Below are 22,844 nucleotides of genomic sequence, written 5' to 3'. Positions count from 1 at the left end.
ATAAAGAAACTCGGACGAATTCCAGCTTTTTGTCGCGTCCATTCTTTCGATTTACGTTGGAGCATAGCTCCTACATTGGTGACCCGACATGGACACGGCAGTTGCCCTCAAACTGCCTACCTTCTGGGAGGCTCACGCGGCGGTTTGGTTCGCCCAGGCGGACTCCCTGTTCGCCCTGCGAGGCATCACGGCCGACGACACCCGCTTCCACCATGTGGTAGCAGCACTCGGCTCAGCCACCGCGGCCCATGCCCTGAGCCTCCTCGAGAGCCCGCTAGCCGCTGACAAATACGACGCGATTAAAAAGCTCCTCCTCGACGCTTTCGCCCTCTCATCAGCGGAACACGCCCGGCGCCTGCTCGACCTGCCCGAGCTCGGCGACACGCGCCCGTCCGAGCGAATGGACTACATGCTTTCGCTGCTCGGCGAGCACTCTCCGGCATTCCTGTTCCGGGAGCTGTTCCTCCGTCAGCTGCCTAGCCCGGTACGCCTCGCCCTGGCAAGCACGACGATCACGGATCCCCGCGCCCTCGCCAGGGAAGCCGACAAGATCTCCGCGGCAGGCCAACGCATTGGAGCAGCGACCTGGAGCCCACCGCCGTCCGAAGCAACGCCCATGGCGCCCGAGCACCCGGCACGGTCGACGACCGAACTGCCGACGCAATTGGCGGCCGCTACGCTGCGCCGACCACCTCCAGCACGACGACCGGAGCCTCCACCTGACCAGGCATGGTGTTATTATCATGCCAGGTTCGGACAGAAGGCCCGGACATGCCGACCCCCATGCACCTTCGGCAAGCCGGAAAACGGCCGGGCCGGCGTTCATTACCAGCCATGAGCGCCGGCCACACGGGCAACTTACTTTTCATCATGGACAAAGCATCCGGACGGCGCTTCCTGTGTGACACCGGCGCCCAACTGAGCGTCATACCCGCCTCCGATCAGGACAGGCAGTCTGCGGTTTGCGGCCCCTCATTGGTTGCGGCCAACGGATCGGCCATCCGCACCTTCGGCCCGTGCAACGTCACCCTCTGCTTCGGCAGCCAAAGCTTTAATTGGACTTTTGTAACCGCAAGCGGCCCATGGCTCTGCTAGGCGCCGACTTCCTCTGCGCACACGGACTGCTGGTGGATGTCCAACGGCATCGCCTCATCAACGCCGAGACCTTCAGCTCCCTGGCATGCACATTGAGCAGCTCTGCTCCGACCGAGCTGGCATGCGCCCTCCCGGCGGCGAACGAGTTTGCTCGCCTGCTCACGGAGTTCCCGGCCCTCACGCGGCCGACGTTTTCGGCCGTCGCAGTACGACATCGGATCGAGCACCACATACCAACCACGGGCCCGCCGGTCTACGCCAGAGCCCGCCGCCTTGACCCAGCCAAGCTCGCCGTGGCCAAAGCCGAGTTCGACGCTTTGGAACACCTCGGCATCGTGCGGCGCTCCGATAGCACGTGGGCTTCGCCACTACACATCGTCCCAAAACCAGGGGGCGGCTGGCGCCCATGTGGTGACTACCGCCGCCTTAACGACGCTACCACCCCCGACAGGTATCCGATCCCGCACATCCAAGACTTCTCCGCCCGTTTGGCAGGACGGGTCATTTTTTCAAAGATCGATTTAATACGGGGATATCACCAGATACCTGTCAGGGCGGCCGACGTCCCAAAAACGGCCATCATCACGCCGTTCGGCTTATTCGAATTCCTGCGAATGCCGTTTGGCCTCAAGAACGCGGCTCAGGCGTTCCAGCGCTTGATGGACGGCGTGCTGCGCGACCTGCCGTTCCTCTTCGTTTACCTGGACGACATCCTCGTCGCCAGCATGTCCCGGGCCGAGCACCTCCTCCACCTCCGAACACTGTTCGGGTGCCTCAGCAAGCACGGCCTCATCGTCAACCCGGCCAAATGCCACTCTGGCACGACGGCCGTTGATTTTTTGGGCCACCACATCACCAAGAACGGGGCCGTGCCGCTGCCAACCAAGGTCGAGGCCATCACCACGTTTCCGCGTCCCCGCTCCATAAAGGCCCTGCAGGAATTCCTGGGAATGGTGAATTTCTATCACCGCTTCGTGCCCCGCGCTGCTCAACTCATGCGGCCCCTCTACGAAGCCCTCCGGGGCAAGCCGGCCAAGCATGACGTCATCTGGTCCGCAGCAATGGACGCGGCCTTTAAAAGCTCAAAGCGGGCCCTCGCCGACGCAACACTGCTCGCTCACCCGGTGCTCAACGCTCCCATCGCCCTCACCACGGATGCCTCCGACTACGCGGTGGGCGCCATACATGAGCAATGGGTGAACGGGGTTTGGCAGCCACTCGCTTTTTTCAGCCGGCAACTCCGGCCGAACGAGCTCAAATATAGCACGTTTGACCGTGAGCTCCTCGGTCTACACCTGGCCGTTCGCCATTTCCGCCACCTCCTGGAGGGCCGACCCTTCACGGCGTTCGTCGACCACAAGCCGTTGGTTTACGCAATGGCCAAGGTCACGGAGCCGTGGTCGGCCCGCCAACAGCGCCACCTCTCCGCCGTGTCGGAGTTTACCACGGACATCCGGCATGTCGCCGGCAAAGACAACGCCGTGGCCGACTGTCTTTCTCGGGCCAGCGCGAACGCGGTCCACCTCGGCGTGGACTTCGCGCTTATGGCGGCGGACCAAACCACCGACACCACTGTGCAAGCCCTCCGGGCGGCGGACACGGGCCTCCGCCTGGCCGACATCCCCTTCGCGGACACTGTCCTGCTCTGTGACGTCTCCCAAGGCCAGCCTCGCCCCATCGTGCCCGTTACCTGGCAACGCCGCATCTTCGCCTCCCTCCACGGCCTTTCCCACCCGGGCCGGAAAGCTTCCCAGAAGCTGGTGTCGGCGCGATTCGTCTGGCACGGCCTTCGACGGGACGTCCGCGATTGGACCAGCACCTGCACAGCCTGCCAACAGGCCAAGGTCCACCGACACACCCAGGCCCCGCTGGCACCTTTCACCGTGCCCGAACGACGTTTCGACCACGTCAACGTGGACCTGGTGGGCCCCCTCCCCCCATCACGGGGTTTCATACACCTGCTCACCATGGTAGACAGGACCACCAGGTGGCCGGAGGCCGTTCCCCTCGTCTCCACCACCACCGCCGACGTGGCGCAGGCTTTCATCGCCACCTGGGTCACCCGCTTCGGTGCACCGGCGGACATCTCGTCGGACCGCGGACCACAGTTCACCTCCGAGCTGTGGGGCGCGGTCGCCCGCAACCTGGGAGTCAAGCTCCACCGTACTACGGCCTACCACCCCCAAGCCAACGGGTTGTGCGAGCGATTCCAGCGCTCCATGAAGGCCGCGCTCATGGCCGGCCTTCAGGACGGCGGTTGGGCCGACCGGCTGCCGTGGGTCCTTTTGGGCCTCCGCACGGCCCCCAAGGAGGACCTCCGGGCGTCCACCGCCGAGCGTGTCTACGGCCAGGCGCTACGCGTCCCGGGCGAATTCGTGCCCGACGCTACCAGTCCCTGGTCCGCAGCTCACCAGCGCTCGGACCTCCAGGAGACCGCCCGACGGTTTGCCCCCGTGCCAACGTCCCACCACGGTGACCCCCAGTCCTACGTCCCCCCAGCGCTTCGCACAGCGGAGTACGTTTTTGTGCGTCATGGCACACATCGGGGGCCACTCCGGCCGCCGTACGACGGGCCCTTCCGGGTCCTGCGACGGGACGACAAGTCGTTCGTCATCGACATCGGCGGCAGGTCGGACCGGATTGCGGTGGACCGCCTCAAGCCGGCGCACGTGGACATCGACCAACCGCCACGGTTGGCCCTTCCGCCGCGGCGAGGCCGCCCCCCGTCCACGGTGCCCCCGCCCCATGACCCGCCAGGGGTCGCTTCGGCCGGGTCATCAGGACCCCCCTTAAATTGACCCTGCCGGTGCACGTCGATTCTGGGGGGACGTGTGTAGCGGCTACCGCTGGGTATACACAATCGCCTTGCACCTGCCGAGGACGCGGAGCGATCACCATGCCGGGCTCGCCCAGGACGCCCTGGCATGCCCGCTCTCGACTTGCCAGGCCTCGTCCAGGACGCCCGGGCACGCCCCCTCTCGCCTTTCCCGGGCAAACGCTCCGGGATAATGTGTATATATATTGCTGCCCGATAAACGGGCTTTTCAGAGTACCCGAGTTGATTTGACACAATAAAGAAACTTGGACGAATTCCAGCTTTTTGTCGCGTCCATTCTTTCGATTTACGTTGGAGCATAGCTCCTACAATATTCCTCGTCTACATCGTCTACTTCTTCTTAATCTCCAACTCCCCCTATACTTCGCTCCCCCTATCCAACTCCCCCGATACAAGTTGCCCTATTCTAAATGGGGTAGGGATGGAGACGGGAAATCACAAATGGCGTCTTCTGTCATCAAGCTGGCAAGCTGGGAGCAACAATTGAAGTTTATTGCCACATCTGATACAATTTAAATGCTCTAATGGCGGCAAGGTTCTGCATTTGAAACAGTTTGTTCGATATATGTGGCTCTTTGATGCTTCGGGTGCGTAATAAAAATTTGTATTGGTGTCAAAGCCATGTGACCAATTCCAAATGTATACTAATTTTTGGATTCTTCTCTTACTGGAACCTATTCCTAGTCTTCATCTTCTTAATGTTGTTCTTCTTTTATATATTTCCACTTTCTTTTTCTTCTCAAAATGCTCATTTCCCCGCTACCGCACCTCATTGTTCTTATACATAAAAGTATATCGGAAAATTTTTGGCCGAGGCAGCGATAACTATATATTTTTTTACCTTTTGACACGGTTTAAATTACAATTTCGTCGATTTAAACCTCTAATAATATTAATATTGTGACTCCGTTCCCACTTTCTTGGTCTTTATTGAAGGTTGCTCATTGTTTCTTTTCTGCTTTTTATGGTGTGGTGTTTCCTTCGGTCGGCATTACTATTACTGGCTGGTGTCGAAACTCGAAAGCAGCAGACACAAACAAGATAAGCGGTGTATTGGTAGCTCGTTTTAATTCACTACTAATAAAATTCAAAGATCCTTATTTATCAAATAGAGCGACACCTTAACCAAGCCGTATCAGTTTATGGTGCATTGTGAGGCAACTATTTATTTATACATTTTTCCCTCGTTTTATATCCATTGCTTTGTGACAAATTGTCAGGTGCAAAATGTGCACGAATTGCTCAGCCTTCCTTTAGAACCTTCCGGAACGAGGCGATTACGTCATTAAGAAACCTCCCATTGGTCGCACCGTCCTGAACATCAGCTCTGCGCACGTTGATTGGATAGTTTAGGTCACGTGGCCTCTCGATCTTGGCTCAGTTGGCTGTGGAAGGTTTATTCTTCACTTGTTCGTGCGGTTCTGCGTTTTTGTGATTTGCTTGACAATGGACGGCGACGGTGCCAGGTTCGTTTAGATTTTAAACGGTGTTTCGCATCGTTTGCGTGATCTTCAGCGCAAGCTTGTGTTTGGGAATTAGCGGACGTGCTGAGGAACCTTCTCGTTCTTTCTAGTCTAGCGTGTAGAGCTCGTCCTGTGTTAGGCCCGAAGCCTATCCCATGTGCTTACTTTTTGCTCCATTTGCTTTTACACGAGGCGCTACGGCAGGGATTGTACAAACGAGCATCACGGGATTGGTTTGAATATTACACCAAGCTGCGGTTTACCATCGAAGTCGGTTTTCTGTACGGTTTTTTTTTCTTCTCCATTTTAATTTGTTTTTGCCTTTTTTTTGCTTCCTCTACTTCTTCCTCTTCGGCTTCCACTTCTTCTTCTTCGTTTTTTTTTTTTTTTTTCTCGCTTTCTTTCTTTTTCTTCTTCAGACTTGCTGCTTCTGCGAAATGGTGTGACAGGAAGGATTTTGTTTTCCTCACGTTCTGCGTGGAGGACAGCAGGGAGACGGACATCAAGTTTGAAAATGATAAAATGATCTTCAGGTGAGCACGGTGTAACGGTGTTAGTTATTTAATTATTTGTACCTGTTTTGAGTTTCTCGGTAAATGTACTCACTGTTTTCCATTCAATCCTTCCTGCACGTTTCAGTTGTAAAGGCCCTGATAAGACGTCTTACCGCAATGAAGTGATCCTTTATGAGAAAATCGTTCCACAGGTAAGCTTGCCATGTGTTGAATCGTTTTGTAATACCTGGCACGATACACTTGATGCATTCCATAGATACCTTGCGTGATTTACCTGGGGAATTTTTTTTCCCTTTTTTATTGGTCGCTTTTGGTTGTATTGAACCAAATCAATCACCTTTTGGGAGGAGACAAAGGGGGCGGTGCATAAATATAATACACGTGGTTGGGAATCTTGCTACCTGTGTGAAAATTGAATCTACTCTAGCAGTTTAGGGCATTCACATTCTCAGGTGGCAAACCACTGTGCACAATCTTCTTCCTCACTCCCGCTCACACGTGGCTTGTGCTTTCCATATTGCAGCGACCATGTCGAGGTATGCATACCTGCATATTTATGCGACCTTTGTGCTTGGTATGCATTCTCAAGGCCACTATTCATGTTTCTCCCCTTTATGGTTACTAGCAGAGTACCTGCCCTATGGGCGATGTATAGGCAACAGACCGCTGCCTCGATGGCTCCCGAAAATAAAATTAACCCGGGTTACATGCATGAAGCAAAAACGTGTGCTGCTTATGTGCATTTTATAATACATCGTGGTTCTATAGCTTGGATAATTAAGCCTCCTCTATATGACAGGTGTACACTTAAACACCTGTTGTAGGAATTTTTACAATTATTGTCCCCAATTTTTAATGGTACCCGGTGGTTTATTTATTTATATATATATATATATATATTTTTTTAAGACCTCGATCCCCCCACCCCACCCCCTTCCAACTTGGCACTAAACTACTATTTCGGTTTTATTTATTTTTCTCCTGGCAATGCCCATACTTGTATATCGAGCCACTTTTACCACTAGGACCTTCGGAATGAAATTTTGCATCAATAATATAATAATTTTCATAATGTTGTTTTATGGATAGATTTTAGATCGGAGCACATTTTCTTGATTTAAACTCTTATCCCTAAATGTTTAAGGTCAAGGTCATATGGCCATCATTGGATCGTGGGCACCATGCGAGGCTTGCTCTTGGTGATCCCAGATATCTAGTTCCAATTGCTCTAGCCTGAGTCCTATGCATACTGTGTCCTTCACAAGGCCCATGATTTATATCGGCTCCAACCTTTCAATATTTGATTAGCCTCAGTTGCAAGATTTTACAAAATGAAAACAGAAAACTTTTAAGGAGAGCATGGTGATTGTGAACGTGACACGTCCAAAGGTGTTGCAAGCTTAACACTAAAATAGTAGATGTAGGATTTTCTTTTATTTTTATGTTATATAGCCCTGGACAGTTTTCTTGAACAAGCCCACTGCACGAAGACAGCTGATCGATCTCGCAAGAGCGACCCAGAGATCCCCCACATCCAAGATTGTGTACCCCTGCCTTCATGAAGTCAGAGTTGGAAAGATAGAGACAAGATGGAAAAGGCCAGCCCATGATCGGCACTCTTGACCATGACTATGCTGCCCTGACAAATCCGGGCAGCAGGGAAGAATTAGGAAGATCTGGACCCTGACTTGCGTTGGGTGAGGGGTGGGCGTGCATACAACCACCACAGAGGTGTGCCCGATAGTAGTTACCTCCGCCACCAAAGGTGGATGGAGGTTATGTTTTCACTCCTGTCTGTGTCCATTTGTGAACACAATATCTCAAAGTTGTGGATGGATTCGTACGAAATTTGTCAGATGTCACAAAATGATTAGATTTTGGTGAAGATCCGGATTCGGATCCGGCGACTATAATTTTTTCAAAGTGATTCTTCACCATTGGGAGATAAGGACAAAAACGATGCATAGTGGAATATCTCAAAGTTGTGGATGGATTTGGACGAAACTTGGTGGACCGGTTGGGCGTCGAAGGACGATTCGATTCGATTTTGGTGAAGATCTGAATATGGATTCGGATATATGAGTTATTTAATTTTTTAAGTGATTCTTCACCATTGGGGGATAGGGCCAAAACCTATATATAGCAGGATATCTTAAAAACTTGTGGATGGATTTGGACGAAACTTGTTGGACAGGATGTGTGTGTACCTGGATCTTGTTTTTCACAGTCGGAGTCCTTTAGGTGCTTTTTTGCAAACTCCAAGCGGGCTTTCATGTCTCATTAAGGATAAGGAGAGGCTTCCGTCTGGCCACTCTGCCATAAAGCCCAGATCGGTGGAGAGTTGCAGTGATGGTTGTCTTTCTGGAAGTTTCTCCCATCTCCACACAGGATCTCTGGAGCTCAGCCATAGTGACCATCGGGTTCTTGGTCACCTCTTACCAATGCCCTTCTCCCCCGATTGCTCAGCTTGGCCGGGCGGCCAGCTCTAGGAAGAGTCCTGGTTGTTTCAAACTTCTTCCATTTAAGAATTATGGAGGCCACTGTGCTCTGGGGAACCTTCAATGCAGCAGAAATTTTTTTGTAAGCTTCCCCAAATCTGTGCCTCGACACAATCCTGTCTCTGAGCTCTGCAGGCAGTTCCTTCGACCTCATGGCTTGGTTTTTGCTCTGATATGCATTGTCAGCTGTGAGACCGTATGCCTTTCCAAGTCATGTTCAATCAATTGAATTTACCACAGGTGTACTCAAATCAAGGTGTAGAAACATCTCAAAGATCAAGAGAAATGGGAGGCACCTGAGCTAAATTTCAAGTGTCATAGCAAAGGGTATGAATACTTATGTAAATGTGATATTTCAGTTTTTCACCCCTCAGCCCAAATTGGGCTAAGGGGTATTGTTGTCACGGGCGTCTGTCAACTTGGTTTCCGTCAATTTCGAGCAGAATGGCTTGTTCGATTAAATCCATTTTTGCAGTGTGTGTTGGGGTTGAGTAGAGGATGGTTCCTTTCGAAAATGGGCCGCTGCGATTTTCATTATGGCCGCCACAGCAGCCATCTTGAAATTGGTTTCTGTCAATTTCGAGCAGAATGGCTTGTCCTATTAAATTCATTTTTGTAGTGTTGGTGTTGGGTAGAGGAAGGTTCATGGGCATGCTGCAATTTTCAATATGGCTGCCATGGCCATCTTGAAATTGGTTTCTGTCAATTTCGAGCAGAATGGCTTGTTCGATTAAATCCATTTTTGCAGTGTGTGTTGGGGTTGATTAGAGGAAGGTTCCTTTCGAAAATGGGTGTGCTGCGATTTTCAATATGGCAGCCATGGCAGCCATCTTGAAATTGGTTTCCACCATGCATGGGCTGAGGGGTTACGCCCGCTTTGCGGTGCTATTTATTATTTTTAATAAATTTGCAAAACTTTCTAAAATCCTGTTTTCTCTTTGTCATTATGGGGTATTGAGTGTAGATTAATGAGGGGAAAAATGAATTTAAACGATTTCAGCATAAGGCTGCAACATAACAAAATGTGAAAAAAGTGAAGGGGTCTGAATACTTTCTGAATGCACTGTATATTAGTCATGTGGTCGTGCAGCTTAATACGAGTACATGCACGTGGGTGTCTATTCCCGTTTGATTTGTACTTGGAACAGAATTTCACATTCATCAATGGAATGCAGAAGAGGACAAATTGTAGCAAACAGATTGTTATTGTTACTAAAGTGTTACTCCAAAATAAAACTCAAAAAAAAAAAAAAAAACTGTACACATTCCAAGTTCTTTAACATGTGTCTACACAAACAATGTAAAAGGATGTTCTGGATCCCAAAGTACGTGCTATATTCGATCCTTTCAAGTTGGGAATGAATCTCAAATCTTTCTATCTATGGTGAGTATGATCAGTATCTGAGTTTAGCTGATTTTTAAAATCCGCTTCATATGTCGAAGTCCTTACCATCCCATTGGGTTGTTCAAAGTTTTCACTGATTAATCAGTCCTATCAATTGGTTCTGACCAATTTTTCAATCTGGACCTCTTCCTTGTTGGGTGAAACTTAAGAATCTGATTCTTTTACCTTCAAGAAGAAAAGAACCAAGGTCACCAAATATTCATGCACTTCTTCATTATCACACACCTGCCCTATGTAATAAACAGCCTTATTTTATTTATCAATAAACACCTCCTCGTTCATATGCATCATTGGCTTGGGGTGTGGCTGGGCTGCTGAATGCAATCCCCTGGTTAGAGCAGGAATCTAATTTGTTCATGGTGCTGATGATAGGTCGCCTGCTCTTCACGAAGGACATCGTGGGATCTTTAACTTCCACCAACAAATGCCGGCAGACGACGCTCAGTTTAACGTCCATCCGAGGGGCAGCAAACACTGATGAATCGCCGCGCCTGGGCCGGCATTTGAACCTTGTCGGGATTTGATTTGAAATTTCATACAATAAAGCTAGTTTACATCCCATTGGTCTATTTATTTATTTTTCAACCTGATCTGTATCCTTGCACTGTGTGGGAAGTTCGTTCACATTTGAAAAGGACCATTTGCTTTTGCAATTCTCGTTTTAATACCTGAACCGGTCTCCATCTTTTGTGCTGTTGCCAAAGTATGTGAACTTCTTTTAGGTTTTCATTTTCAATGGTGATTGGTGTGGTTGAAGTGACGTTACCGTTCCTCTATTTGTCTTCGACTTGCTAATTTGAAGTCCTGTCTTTGCTCGTTTTGCCAAATCGGCTGTTTTATCTTGCATCTCCTTGCTGTTATCATTTATGAGGGAACTATCACCGACGAAGTTGAGATCTCCCCGTTTCCCATTGGTCACCTGAATTCCCAATTATAATGACATTGCATAATTGATTGCCAATTTGAACAGCACACAAGATGGAATGCACCCCTGCCAGACTCGAATATTTGAACTAAACTCAGACTGGTATGCTACCTCGTGTACATGATTCATCGGCAGTGGGAGGTAACAAACATTGACCTTGCAGTGTAAAACTTGTTGCATGAGGAAAAACAACCTTTCAAGGTAGCATTTTGAGCAATAAAGCCGGTTTCACCCAAAACATGCCTCAACCAGAAACAGGTGCTTCCAAACACTTTTACCATTTGATGACATTTATCTAAGTTGGAAATTGACAATTGAAATTTCTTTTCTTGGAGCCCAAATATGTAAGATTCTCAGTTTTATTTATTTATATATTTTGGTGATTAATTGCTGGAAATGTTTGCCAATGCATCTGTTGTACAAGATGAAGAGCGTAATATTTATTTCTCGTTGTTCAGGAATCGAAACACAATAGGACGGATCGAAAAATACAGTGCTTCATGAAGAAGTTGAAAGGAGGAATGGCTTGGCCAAGGTTAACAAAAGACAAAAGCAAGGTGAGGCTTTTGTACCCGTTTTTAAATGTGTGCGTCACAACTACATAGATGGGCAACTTTGACATAGGAGGGGGCCATTTGGCTCATCAAGCCTGCAGAACATGTATATTGTATCAATTCGACCAGGCAGTTTGTCATTTTCAATTTGCTGGGAGGGGAGGGGTGTGGGGATGTGGAGGAGAACGGTTGTACAAGCAGACATCAACCGGGGGTTTTATACGCAAATGTAATGTGACAAAAAAAGTGTAAAAGGCAGAGAAGAGGTCCCCCCCTCTTTTACACAAACGCGTTACCTTTCCGGTGGTTTGGCGATTCCAATTGGAGTAGGTACACTGTGTGCCCCATCTATTTATTATGTACGGCCGAGCGGAATTGAGTACACACTGGTTAATTATGGAACCAATCGGGGCAGAATTCCCCATCCATCTAGTCTTGCACATAGTCAATCCAAGAGATAGAATGAGGCAAATTGGGCACGATGGAAAACCGTTTACGAAATGAAACGAAGCACATTCATCGATCATGAAGCACGCATGTACATGCACAGGAAACGATTAAGAAAAAGCCACAGAAGAGATTCTAACCTTTAGCACTTATCCCCCTCTGCAGTCTCACTTGAGTAACTAAACACAGGACATGGCACCAGCAGAATCGTACCATGGAAACGTGGATAGGAAGGTAAGAAGATAATGTAGTGGCCTTTAAATTTGAGTCTGCCTCTGCCTCACCCCAGCACACATCGACGGACGTGTGCCATTCCCAAAATGGGAAGGTAATGAAAACAGAATGGTGCAAGTGTGGGTGATGCAGCATGGGCTATGTCGGCTTTGGAGAAAACGAAGTGCGAATGTAAAACCTAGTCTGGAAGGATCAAGATGCAAATAATAATAAACAGCTTTGTAATTGTGATGCTCTTTCTGAGACTCAGTAGACGAATTAGGAATTGTGTAATGGAAAACGAAGGGAAAGGGAAAGGTGTATGCTGCATGTGTGAAGTGTTGTGATTTATGGGAGCGAGACATGGGTAATGAACGTAGAGCAGCAACAAAGGGTGGAAATGCGAATGGTTCGGTGGATGTGCGGAGTATCGTTGAGAGAGGAAGACAAATGATGAATTCCGAAAGATGATGGGAATAGAGCCTGTGATTGATGCTGTGAAGAGGAACGGGTTGAGATGTGTTGAGGAAGGATGAAAGTGACTGGTTGAGAAGAGTGATGGAAATGAATGTAGAAGTAAGTGGAGGACAGGGAAGACCGAGAAAGACTTGGCTAAAGATGGTCGAAGAAGAAATGCGGGCAAGGGGGTTAACAAGGAGAGATGCAGAAAATAGGGGCAAAATGGAGAAGATTGTCATGGGGACCGCAAGGTTAACCCCTGCTCTAGTAGGGAAAATGGCCTTAAAATGCATGTTGTTGTTGTTGTTGTTGTTGTTGTTGTTGTTGTTGTTGTTGTTGTTGTTGTTGTTGTTGTTGTTGTTGTTGTTGTTGTTGTTGTAAAACGAGACGAGCGTACGTCATTGTGTAGGTATGTATCTCCCTGTGCTCGGGACCGCTTGGCTGTTCGCTGTCACGCCTCCACCGTGTGCACGATCAGTTGTTGCGCTGTTAATTCAGCGCAGTCTGGCACAGCTTGTTCTGGCTCCAGCGCAAACCAACGATGGTCACTCCTCTGGCACAAACATGCAGGCACGTTGTCTCCAGGTCCCCAGCGTGTTTCAACACCGATAAATGGCCTGGCAATTCCATCTTTTAAGGTGGCATTCCACCATAGTGATGGAAAGGTGAAAGTGTGGAGAAGGGAAGGAACTGCATTTTGACCCAAAGCAGGAACTCCTGCAAGTACTACCTTGTCTGTGAAACTTGGTGGAAGTAGTGTCATCGCTACCTCTGGAACTGGCTCACTCATCCTTTTTGATGATGTAACTTGATTGCAGCAGCAGAATGAATTTGGAAGTGTACAAAACATTTTGTCTGGCTACGTGCAAGTAAATGCCTCAAACACATTGGTGGTGCTTCACCATGCAGCAAGACAATGACCCAAAACACACTGCCAATGTAACCAAGGAGTTAATCAGGAGAAAAGTGTAAGGCTTTAGCCTAGAGAAATGCCAAGAAATAAAAGCTGACCTGTACTCTTGCCCTTGTATTCATCGTTTGATCCAAAATCCAAATTTCTTGAGCATATAGCAATAATAACAAATTTGACTTCGCTGTTCCAATACTTATTGAGGGCACTGTGTACCCTTTCTTGGATGTGGTGACAAATAATATACATAACCCAAAAATCTACTGTTGTACTTGTGTGCTTCCCTCTCTCTCCCCATCTTGTCTCCTGCTCCCATCATTATATGTTTTTTGTGCTTAATGTTGGCTCTTACACGAGCCTCGATCTTGTGTATATATAAAATAAAATAAACTAATTTTGTTACAATATAGAAATAAATAATTTGTGCCAAATTGTGAATAAGGTGAACTTTACATGGAAGCATCCCTCCTCGTGGAGTGCGGTTGCGGTTTATAGCAGCTGGAGCCCAGCATCATGCAAGATGGATGGCCCAAGGCATCATATGCCCTCAAGGTCTCTGTTTCAGACGGTCAAGCTCACCGGCCATGAGAAAAGAGGGATCCATGACCTCTGCGTCTTTGTTGTTTGAGTCTACCATCAGGCCTTCACTGCTGATTCATGGTCGTTCTGTGCCTTACAATGGTGAACTTGTTCTTCAATAAGCCTGTTCTAAATTTGTTGGGCATATATGGTATCTCGATGAGGATCTCATTAATTTGACTGATACAGCTGTATCGACAAAGCGAGCAATAGTAAAGGCACCAAATGAAGAAGGCATGGATAACTCTCAAAAGTACATACATCGAGATGAATCTCAGGAAGTCTGAGGTGAATATCAGAATATTGAAGATTTCTTACCGAACACAATGGATGCCTTCAGGTGCCTCAATTCCAGCTTTTATTCTGGATTCAGACCCTGAGTAATGGGACCTCAGGTTACAGGGAGGCACCATGGGCAGTTGAACACTTGAAGGTGGTAAATGACAATGTTGGAAGACATGTGGCCCTTATTGAAGAGTATAATGCTATTGTAACGCACAAAACAAATGATTCATCCAACCTGTGCAGACCATATGTTGCTTCCCCAACAACAAAAATAAACTATCGATGTAAAAGCGACCAACCATGCCAGGTCTCCAGTACAAGGCATCTGCAGTCCAGAACTTTGACCTCCAAAATGGATGAAATTTGATGTAGGCTTTTTTGGACATTGTAACAGAGTGAGAGGGTGATGGCTTTAGAATTTTAAACTTTGTTTCTCCATCTCGTCCTCATCTTCTCTCGCCCACAAGCAAAGATTAAAATTGTGTGTTTGTCTTCTCTTGCAGGTCAAATGGCTTGCTCTTGACTTTGAAAACTGGAAAGATTGGGAAGAAGATTCCGATAACGATGGAGAAAACTTTGACCAATTTTCAGATGTAAGTTGATTTTTACACCCAATTGTTTGTTTTGCATGCTAGCATTTGTTTTTTTTGTTTTTTTAAATGTTTGTATAATCGCATGTATTGAGTTTGCTTTCTTTCTAACAAGATAATGAACAAAATGGGTGGTGGTGGTGATGATCTTGGTGGTCCTGACATGGATGGTTTGGATGATGTGAGTATGCTTCTAACTGCATGATGTGCATGCATGCTTTGGAGGAGGGTGGTTGGGGATGGAAGGGTTACTAAAAAAATATGGATGGTTACTATAATATAAATTTATTTTTTTTCCCAGGATCCTGGAACAGACAGTGATGATGAAAGTAAGTAAATAACCAGAGTTTGTCTTTTGAGCGAGTTGTTTCTGAGATGTTAAACTTTGGAAAATTTGTTTGTTTGCAGAGATACCCGACCTTGAATGAACACGACTTGGAACAAACGTCCAGCATCGTTTTGGAAAGTTGAAGTTATCCGTGGCTTGTCATTTAATATTTCCAAAGTAATGTAAACCCGAACTCGGCATTTGGGGCAAATGAATAATTTGTTTCGTTGATTATACAGAAGTTGAATATATGTCCATTCTCGCTTGTCATTTTTGGTTCTTTAATAAATGATTTGTTTATAATTATGGTCTTTTAGGTTCTTCCTTCGCAATCGATTCTCAGTAAATCCACGAGTAGAGTTTTTGGGGACATTAGATTTAAATTTTATATAACTGGGGAACGGCTCTGTCCGTACTTGCAATGTTGAGCTTTGTCTTGTCTTCCATAATCACTTGTGGTACTGTATGTATACCCCCCCCCCCCCCCCCCCAACTCTATATACCTCCTCATATGCCAATTTTTCTAATGCCTTGAACAAACATTGGTACATCACGGGTGATGACGGTTGTGGTGAAGTTTCATATAAATTTCGTGTATAGTTTCTGAGAAGAAAGCAAATACCTATTTCGGGATGAACTCCCCCCCACCCTCCCCCCCCCGAAGACTCCCAAAGGGGAAGATAATTTTTTTATGCTGTGAACAAACTTTAGTCACAACACAACAAATATTATTTGTGCCAAGTTTGGTCACAATTCTTTCAGCTGGTTCAGAGAAGTTGCAAGTGTTTATGGATGGGATGATGCGCCATCACATAAGCCCCCCTGAACTTCGTGCCAGGTGAGCTAAAAACAAAAAAAAGTAAGATTTCTGTTTAGAAAAGAAAAAAAAAAAGCCTCAATAGGATAGGGAGAGGCTTATTGCTGTTCTAGTCAGGTTCACTATGTTAACAAATATAATTTCGTTCAAAATTTTGGGAGATTAGCAAAACTATACATTTTGGAATATTCAGAGGATGAGGAATCCAAAAATTAATGTTTACATTTGCGTAGACACCTTTGCGAAAATGACACTCAGGACAGTGATGAAGATCGTCAGGTTCACTCTGTTAACAAATATAATTTCTTTCAAAATTTTGGGATTAGCAAACCTGCACATTTTTGGAATCTTCAGAGCATGGAGAATCTGAAAATCAATGTTGGCATTTGCACAGACACCTGCATGGCCGCCATTTTGGATTTTGAAAATGGCCGCCATAAAATACATATTTTGCGCGATCTCGGCTTCTAGTCAACCTAGAGACTTAATTAAATATGCTAATCCTATGTTTTCTGGGTCAAGGAATCCAATAAAGGCCTCAAAATAGTGCTCAGGATTATAGAAAAGCAACAAACAAAGGTGATTGAAAACCATTGTCTTTATATTTGTGATATAACTGTATTACATGATATTGCAAGTCCTTTGAAGTTATAGGAAGTTGTAGGTAGTATCAGATTGAACTATAAGTCCTTTCCACAGGATCTACGAGGTCTACACCGTTCAGGAATATGCTTTTACAGATCTTCATCACTGTCCTGAGTCATTTTCGCAAAGGTGTCTATGCAAATGTAAACATTAATTTTTGGATTCCTCATGCTCTGAATATTCCAAAAATGTATAGTTTTGCTAATCTACCAAAATTTTGAACGAAAAAACATAGTGAACCTGACTATTCTCGGGTTTGTTCTACAATTGGTGCCCCAAATATTTAATGGTACCAGTTTGACCCATAGGAGTACGAAACTAGCATTTAGAAAAAGAAAAAAAATTCCTTTTCATTTCCAATTTCTGAGCTGCAACTACTGCTGGGACTTTCAGAATTAAATCTTGCATCAGTAATGTCAATAGAAAGTATGCGGGGTTGACTTTTTTGACCTTGACCTATTTTTAAGGTCTCGACCCAGTTAGACTTGTTTTATTTTTAACCATAACGACTAAAGTTCGATCTAAATGACACTGCCCCCTCTAGATAACCTATAGTAAGGTGCATTTATCCTTGACTGGCAAGTTGTCCATTCCCGCACATGATTCTAAACTATCGGGATGGAGACAGCAAAAGATGTCTTCTGTCATCGAGCTGGCAAGCTGGGAGTAACATTTTTAATGCCACATCTGATGACATTTAAATGCTAACGGTGGTGAGGTGCTCCATTTGTAACTGTTTTGATTATATGTAGCTTTTTGATGCTTGGGGTCTAATAATATTTTGTATTTGAGTCAAAGCCAGTGACCAATTGCAAATTAATAGTAGGGTTTACATCATGCCACTCTGGGTTAAAGATCAAATGGTGGTCTGAATTTTTTTTTTTTTTGTTAGCTATCGCTCAATTTTGCCAATGTGGAATCTCAGACCGCTTGGCCTTCCAAGATGTCCTTGAATCGTGGTTGTGCACCTGATATTTGGGTACATTGTAGATGTGGATACATTTTCTTAATTTACACCTGAAATGTTGAAGGTCAAGGTCATATTGCAATCTGAATTTTTTTTTTTTAAATCCCATAATCCTATAATTTCATTGTGGGGCACGGGTAGAAAGTCGTGGTTGATCACCAAGGATAAGCCTCCAAATTAATAGGAGTCAAATTTAATACAAATTAATAGCCCAAATGATTTCTTTATTTTTACTATTTAAAAAAAACGTTTTATTTTAGAATGATTTTCCTCAGCCTCTTCCCACCATTCTTGGTATGACTGGGTCGTGGTTCGAACCACTGATGTCCAGACGGAGCAGATGCTCCAACCATTACATTGCCGTGTCTGGTCAAAGTGGGTTTGGACCCCCTTTTGAAGCAAAGGTTTTTCAAGAGAGAAGAACATAGGATCACCTCAAAGTAGACCACAGGAGCCTGATTTATTATTTTCTAGTGAGACAAACATATAGGTATGGGATCCCAGATTGTAAGTGTTCCAGGCAAGGCTAGATTGCTTTGTTGGAATGGAAGCACTTCATGATTGGGAGATCTCAGAAAGGGAAGAGTATGGAGGAAGTGGTGTGGAAGTTACCAGGTGCCAATGGGGTCAGATTTGAGAAAGCAGTTGATAGAATTTGAAGTCAGGTTATGGTGGAAGAACATTAAGGTGAAACAAAAAGGGGGTGGTGCTGCTGGAGCTAGGTTGAGTTGATAAGAATTTTTTTTAAAGGCCTTCAAGGAATGGCAAGGTAGGAAGGTGAAAGTATGAAAGGAGAGAAGAAAAGAAAAAAAAAGAAGCAGTGGCAGATAAATTGGACTCGGAACATGGTGAAATGATAAGGTGGTTAATCGGATAAGACTTGAGGGGACATTAAGATAAGAGTGGTGCATTTGTTTTCATAAGAACATTTTAAGGAACTGCTAATTGTGGAGCATGAGAGGGATGTATTAGATGTCAGGAAGAGGATGTGGTGTGAGGATGCTTGTGCTTTTAGGGGGGAAAATGGCGAGCTGTCGGGCCTTCAGCAGTGGTAGTCGTGTGGATTCTCGGGGATTTGGGAATCGTGAGTGTTGGCTTTGTTGATGATTTGTGAGGATGGGATACTACCAAGGATTAGGCATGAGGTACTTGGTGGCTATCTACAATATAATAAAGATATTAGGGTGTACGGGTATGAAGTTGTTTTAACAAGTCTTCAAAATATTGGAAATGGTAATAAATGATAGAAGGATGGGAAGCTGTTTCGGTTTATGCCTTGGGGAATTTCAGATGGGAGGTTTAGTCAGGTGGGAGGTTTAGTGAGGAGCAACAATTATATTTTGGGTTTGTGTAGCTGGAGAAAGCTTATAATAGTGTTCTGAGGGACGTGGCGGACATGTCTGAGGAAGAAGGGGAAACCCAAAGGATTGCTGAGATGACATAAGAGGGGTCAAGTGAAGATGTCAATCATAAGGAAGTTGTTTATCCTACTAAACTTGAGGCATTTAAGATAAACTTGGGGTCACATTAATGGTCAGCTCTTTGTCCTTGTTTTGTTGATAGACGTGTGGAGGAAGCAAGAAGAGGATTCTGGGAAAAGTTTGCAGATTTGATATTGATATCAGGCTCTGTGGAGAGACTTTAGGATGCAATACTTGTATGGCGAGAAAGTGAGAGGATATGCATATTATGGATGGGGCAGGATGGCTGCCACACAACAAGCACCAGTTAAGGTTATTATAATATTGCTTATACAAAGTCTACACCCCCTTTCAAAATTTTCATCTTTGGGTGCCTTATGGGTGGGGGCGGAGTGACGTCACTTCCGCTTAGTAACGGCGTCACGTGCCCTAGAGCGATGAGAACAATCACGCCGCGCGCTTGCAGTGTGTGAGCTTTGTGTTTGCAGACTTGCGCAGGAAAGTGCTAGATTTTGTGTTGCAACGGTTTAACTTACGACTTTCGTCACATACTACTGGCCACTTATATCAGCATGTCTTACAACTATTTTGACAATCTTCCAAGCGAAGCTAAAGAGAGACACGAGACCAAATTATCGGCAATTGCCCTTGCAATTTGTCCGTACCGGTTACCGGTAAGTGCGTCATGCGTGGATCAAGGACTCGACGGCCTGGCCGGATGTTCAGTTCGCGGATGTGTACATGTACCTCACGAGCACACCAGGTATGAAAGTACATCCGGGTACTTTCACCCTCTGACACCTGACAACCGACGGGCCGATGAAAGCAAACACGCGTAGCAATGCGTGCGTACATGTTTATACATGCGCGATACACACAACAGTTACTTATATGTTCAGTCGCTGTGATGTAATGAAAATACTAACTGAAGTTAAAAGTAATAGTTTTATATTTAAACTTACCCGGCCATGCAGGTGCAGTGGGCGGCTTATAGCAACAGCTATACAACTTATATGCAGCAACAACTTATAGCTTACAGCAATAGGCTTATAAGTCACTGGAGGCCCATCGGTACTTCACTGCTGGCTTCGTGCAGACAGTACATCATGTCAAGTCTGCAACAGGGTTGATTATCTTGAAAGCTGATGTTCGTCCATCACAGCGGGCTAATGACCCTTCACATCGCCCATGGCTGGCCACAAACAGTGACGGAGTAGTGCAAGATGCCCACTGCACTTGCATGGCCGGGTAAGTTTAAATATAAAACTATTACTTTTAACTTCAGTTAGTATTTTCATTACATCACAGCTACTGAAAATAGAAGTAACTGTTGTGTGTATCGCGCATGTATAAACATGTACGCACGCATCGCTACGCGTGTTTGCTTTCATCGGCCGTTCCGTTGTCAGGTGTCAGAGGGTGAAAGTACCCGGATGTACTTTCATACCTGGTGTGCTCGTGAGGTACATGTACACATCCGCGAACTGAACATCCGGCCAGGCCGTCGAGTCGTTGATCCACGCACTTGCCGGTAACCGGTACGGACAAATTGCAAGGGCAATTGCCGATAATTTGGTCTCGTGTCTCTCTTTAGCTTCGCTTGGAAGATTGTCAAAATAGTTGTAAGACATGCTGATATAAGTGGCCAGTAGTATGTGACGAAAGTTGTAGGTTAAACCGTTGCAACAACACAAAATCTAGCACTTTCCTGCGCAAGTCTGCAAACACAAAGCTCACACACTGCAAGCGCGCGGCGTGATTCTTGTCATCGCTCTAGGGCACGTGACGCCGTTACTAAGCGGAAGTGACGTCACTCCGCCCCCACCCATAGCCTGGAATTATATTGCATCAAATCAGACTTTTTCCACCTTTATTTACACATCGTAACCCACAACTTACAAGTGAAAAACAAATTCTACAAATCTCCAAAAATTTATTAAACATACAAAACTAGAATATCTTGGTTGCATAATTGTCCACCTCCCACCCCCCCCCCCCCCCCCCCCCAACCAAGTTAATTCTTGGTGGAAGCACCTATGACAGCCATTTGAGCTATGAGTCTGCGATCGGTCTACATCAACTTTGCACACCTTCATTGGGCAATATTTCAGTCAAGTTGCATGGGGAGCGTTGATAGACAACAATCTTCAAGTCATGCCACAGATTTTCGAATGGACTTAGGTCGGGGCTCTGACTGGGCCACTCAAGGACATTCATCTTCATGTTAGCCACATCTTTGGCTGTGTGCTTCAGGTCGTCATGCTGAAAGGTGAACTTCCGTCCCAATTTCTGCTTTCTTGCAGAGGGCAGCAGGTTTTCCTTTCGGATTTTTGTGTTTTCCATCCATTGTCCCTTTTCTCCTGACAAATTTTAATCTCTGCTGGTGAAAAACATCCCCATAACATGATGCTGCCACCGTGATGCTTCACAGTAGGGGTGGTATTCTTTGGGTGATGTGCTCTGTTGGGTTTACATTACACTAAGGCCAAAAAGTTCCATCTTAGTTTCGTCAGATCACAAAACATTTTGCCATATGGCTTCAGAATCTCCAGAGTGGTTTTTTGCATACCTCAAATGGAACTCAAGGTGGGGGTGTTTTGAGTAATGGCTTTCTGCTTGCCACCCTACCGTACAGGCCAGACTTGTGGAGTGCTTGGGATATTGTTGTCACATACACACAGTGACCAGTCTTTGCCATAAAGGCCTGTAGCTCTTTCAAAGTTGCCATTGGCCTCTTGGTGGCCTCTCTGATCAGTCTTCTCCTTGCTTAGTCATCCAGTTTGGATGGACAGCCTGATCTAGGCAGGGTCTTGGTGGCACCATACACCTTCCACTTCTTAGTGATTGTTTTGATTGTGCTCCAAGGGATATTGAAGGCCTTTGAAATATTTTTATACCCATCCCGTGATCTGTGCCTTTCCACAACTTTATCCTGGAGGTCTTTTGAAAGCTCCTCGTGTTCCTGGTTGTGTTTGGTATGAAATGCACTACCCAGCAGAGGAAACCTACAGAAACAGCTGATTTTATTCTGAAATAATCAGAATCCCTACAATTTAACGCAGGTGGAGGCCAATTAACGTGGTGTGTGATTTTGAAGGTGATTGGTTATGTCTGAGATAATTTGCTATTATGAGGGCGGACACAGGATTCGGGAGCAAGTGCATATCCAATTTCAAAATCATAATTTTATTGAGGAATCTATGAAACCTACCCACTTTACAACATCCGCTGGGACCCCAAAACGTTCCACAGGTTTGGCGGGGCTAGCCCCAAAACTGAGGGAGTAGTTTGGGGACGGACTGACGGACAGACTCCTGTTTTATAATATAGATATATGAATTTATTTATTCTCATGGCATGTCATTTTACTTTTTGTTGGGAGTCAATGTCATGCTGATGACAGTCAGGGAGCTAGAAACACTTCCGTGGGTTGATTCCTTTCGCCAGGGGGTGATGAAACCCTGCCAAAAATGCATCCAAAGCCATGTAGGCTAACTGAGACTGACTGGCAGTGTAGCAGTTAACACTTCATTGGGAAGTGAGTGGTGTTTTTTAGACTGCAACGAAGCTGGTTTACCCATTTGATGATTATAATGTAAGGATATTTCACCTGAATGCAGGTTCAATATAGCCAAGGATTCCTTTTGTCTTCCTTGTTGATGGTCATGGAAGGAATTTGGACTCCAGCGGTAACTCGTCTACTCTTTCGAAAAGACTGAGTGGGATCTATAATACCAACTGTCAGCAGATGGGCCCCCAGTTTCATGCCCACCTGAGGGGTGGTGCGGAACATCAATCTGATAGTTTACAGTCGGGTCGGGAATTGAACTCAGAGCACTACCTTTGTGCCATCCTGTTAGATGGTATACTTGAACAATGACATTCAAATGCA

General features: G+C 46.1%; 1 protein-coding gene across 2 annotated transcripts; it reads left to right on the top strand.

Annotated features, from left to right (window-relative positions):
- Positions 1-5,206: 5,206 nt before the first annotated feature.
- Positions 5,207-15,405, top strand: LOC137431652 (prostaglandin E synthase 3). 2 transcript variants are annotated; one of them, XM_068123214.2, is made up of 8 exons: positions 5,207-5,397; positions 5,814-5,927; positions 6,034-6,100; positions 11,196-11,294; positions 14,688-14,777; positions 14,890-14,955; positions 15,076-15,103; positions 15,183-15,405. In XM_068123214.2, the coding sequence occupies exons 1-8, from the start codon at positions 5,378-5,380 to the stop codon at positions 15,200-15,202; spliced, it is 504 nt and encodes a 167-aa protein (XP_067979315.1). In that variant the 5' UTR covers positions 5,207-5,377; the 3' UTR covers positions 15,203-15,405. The 2 variants fall into 2 exon arrangements, with proteins under 2 accessions (XP_067979315.1, XP_067979316.1); XM_068123215.2 differs by lacking the exon at positions 14,890-14,955 and having other exon boundaries at positions 5,243-5,397.
- The last annotated feature ends 7,439 nt before the right edge of the window (positions 15,406-22,844 follow it).

This window comes from Myxine glutinosa, chromosome 7 (assembly GCF_964187855.1).
Source record: "Myxine glutinosa chromosome 7, kmMyxGlut1.1, whole genome shotgun sequence".
Lineage (NCBI taxonomy): Eukaryota > Metazoa > Chordata > Myxini > Myxiniformes > Myxinidae > Myxine > Myxine glutinosa.
This window is presented reverse-complemented; position numbering and strand designations above follow the sequence as displayed.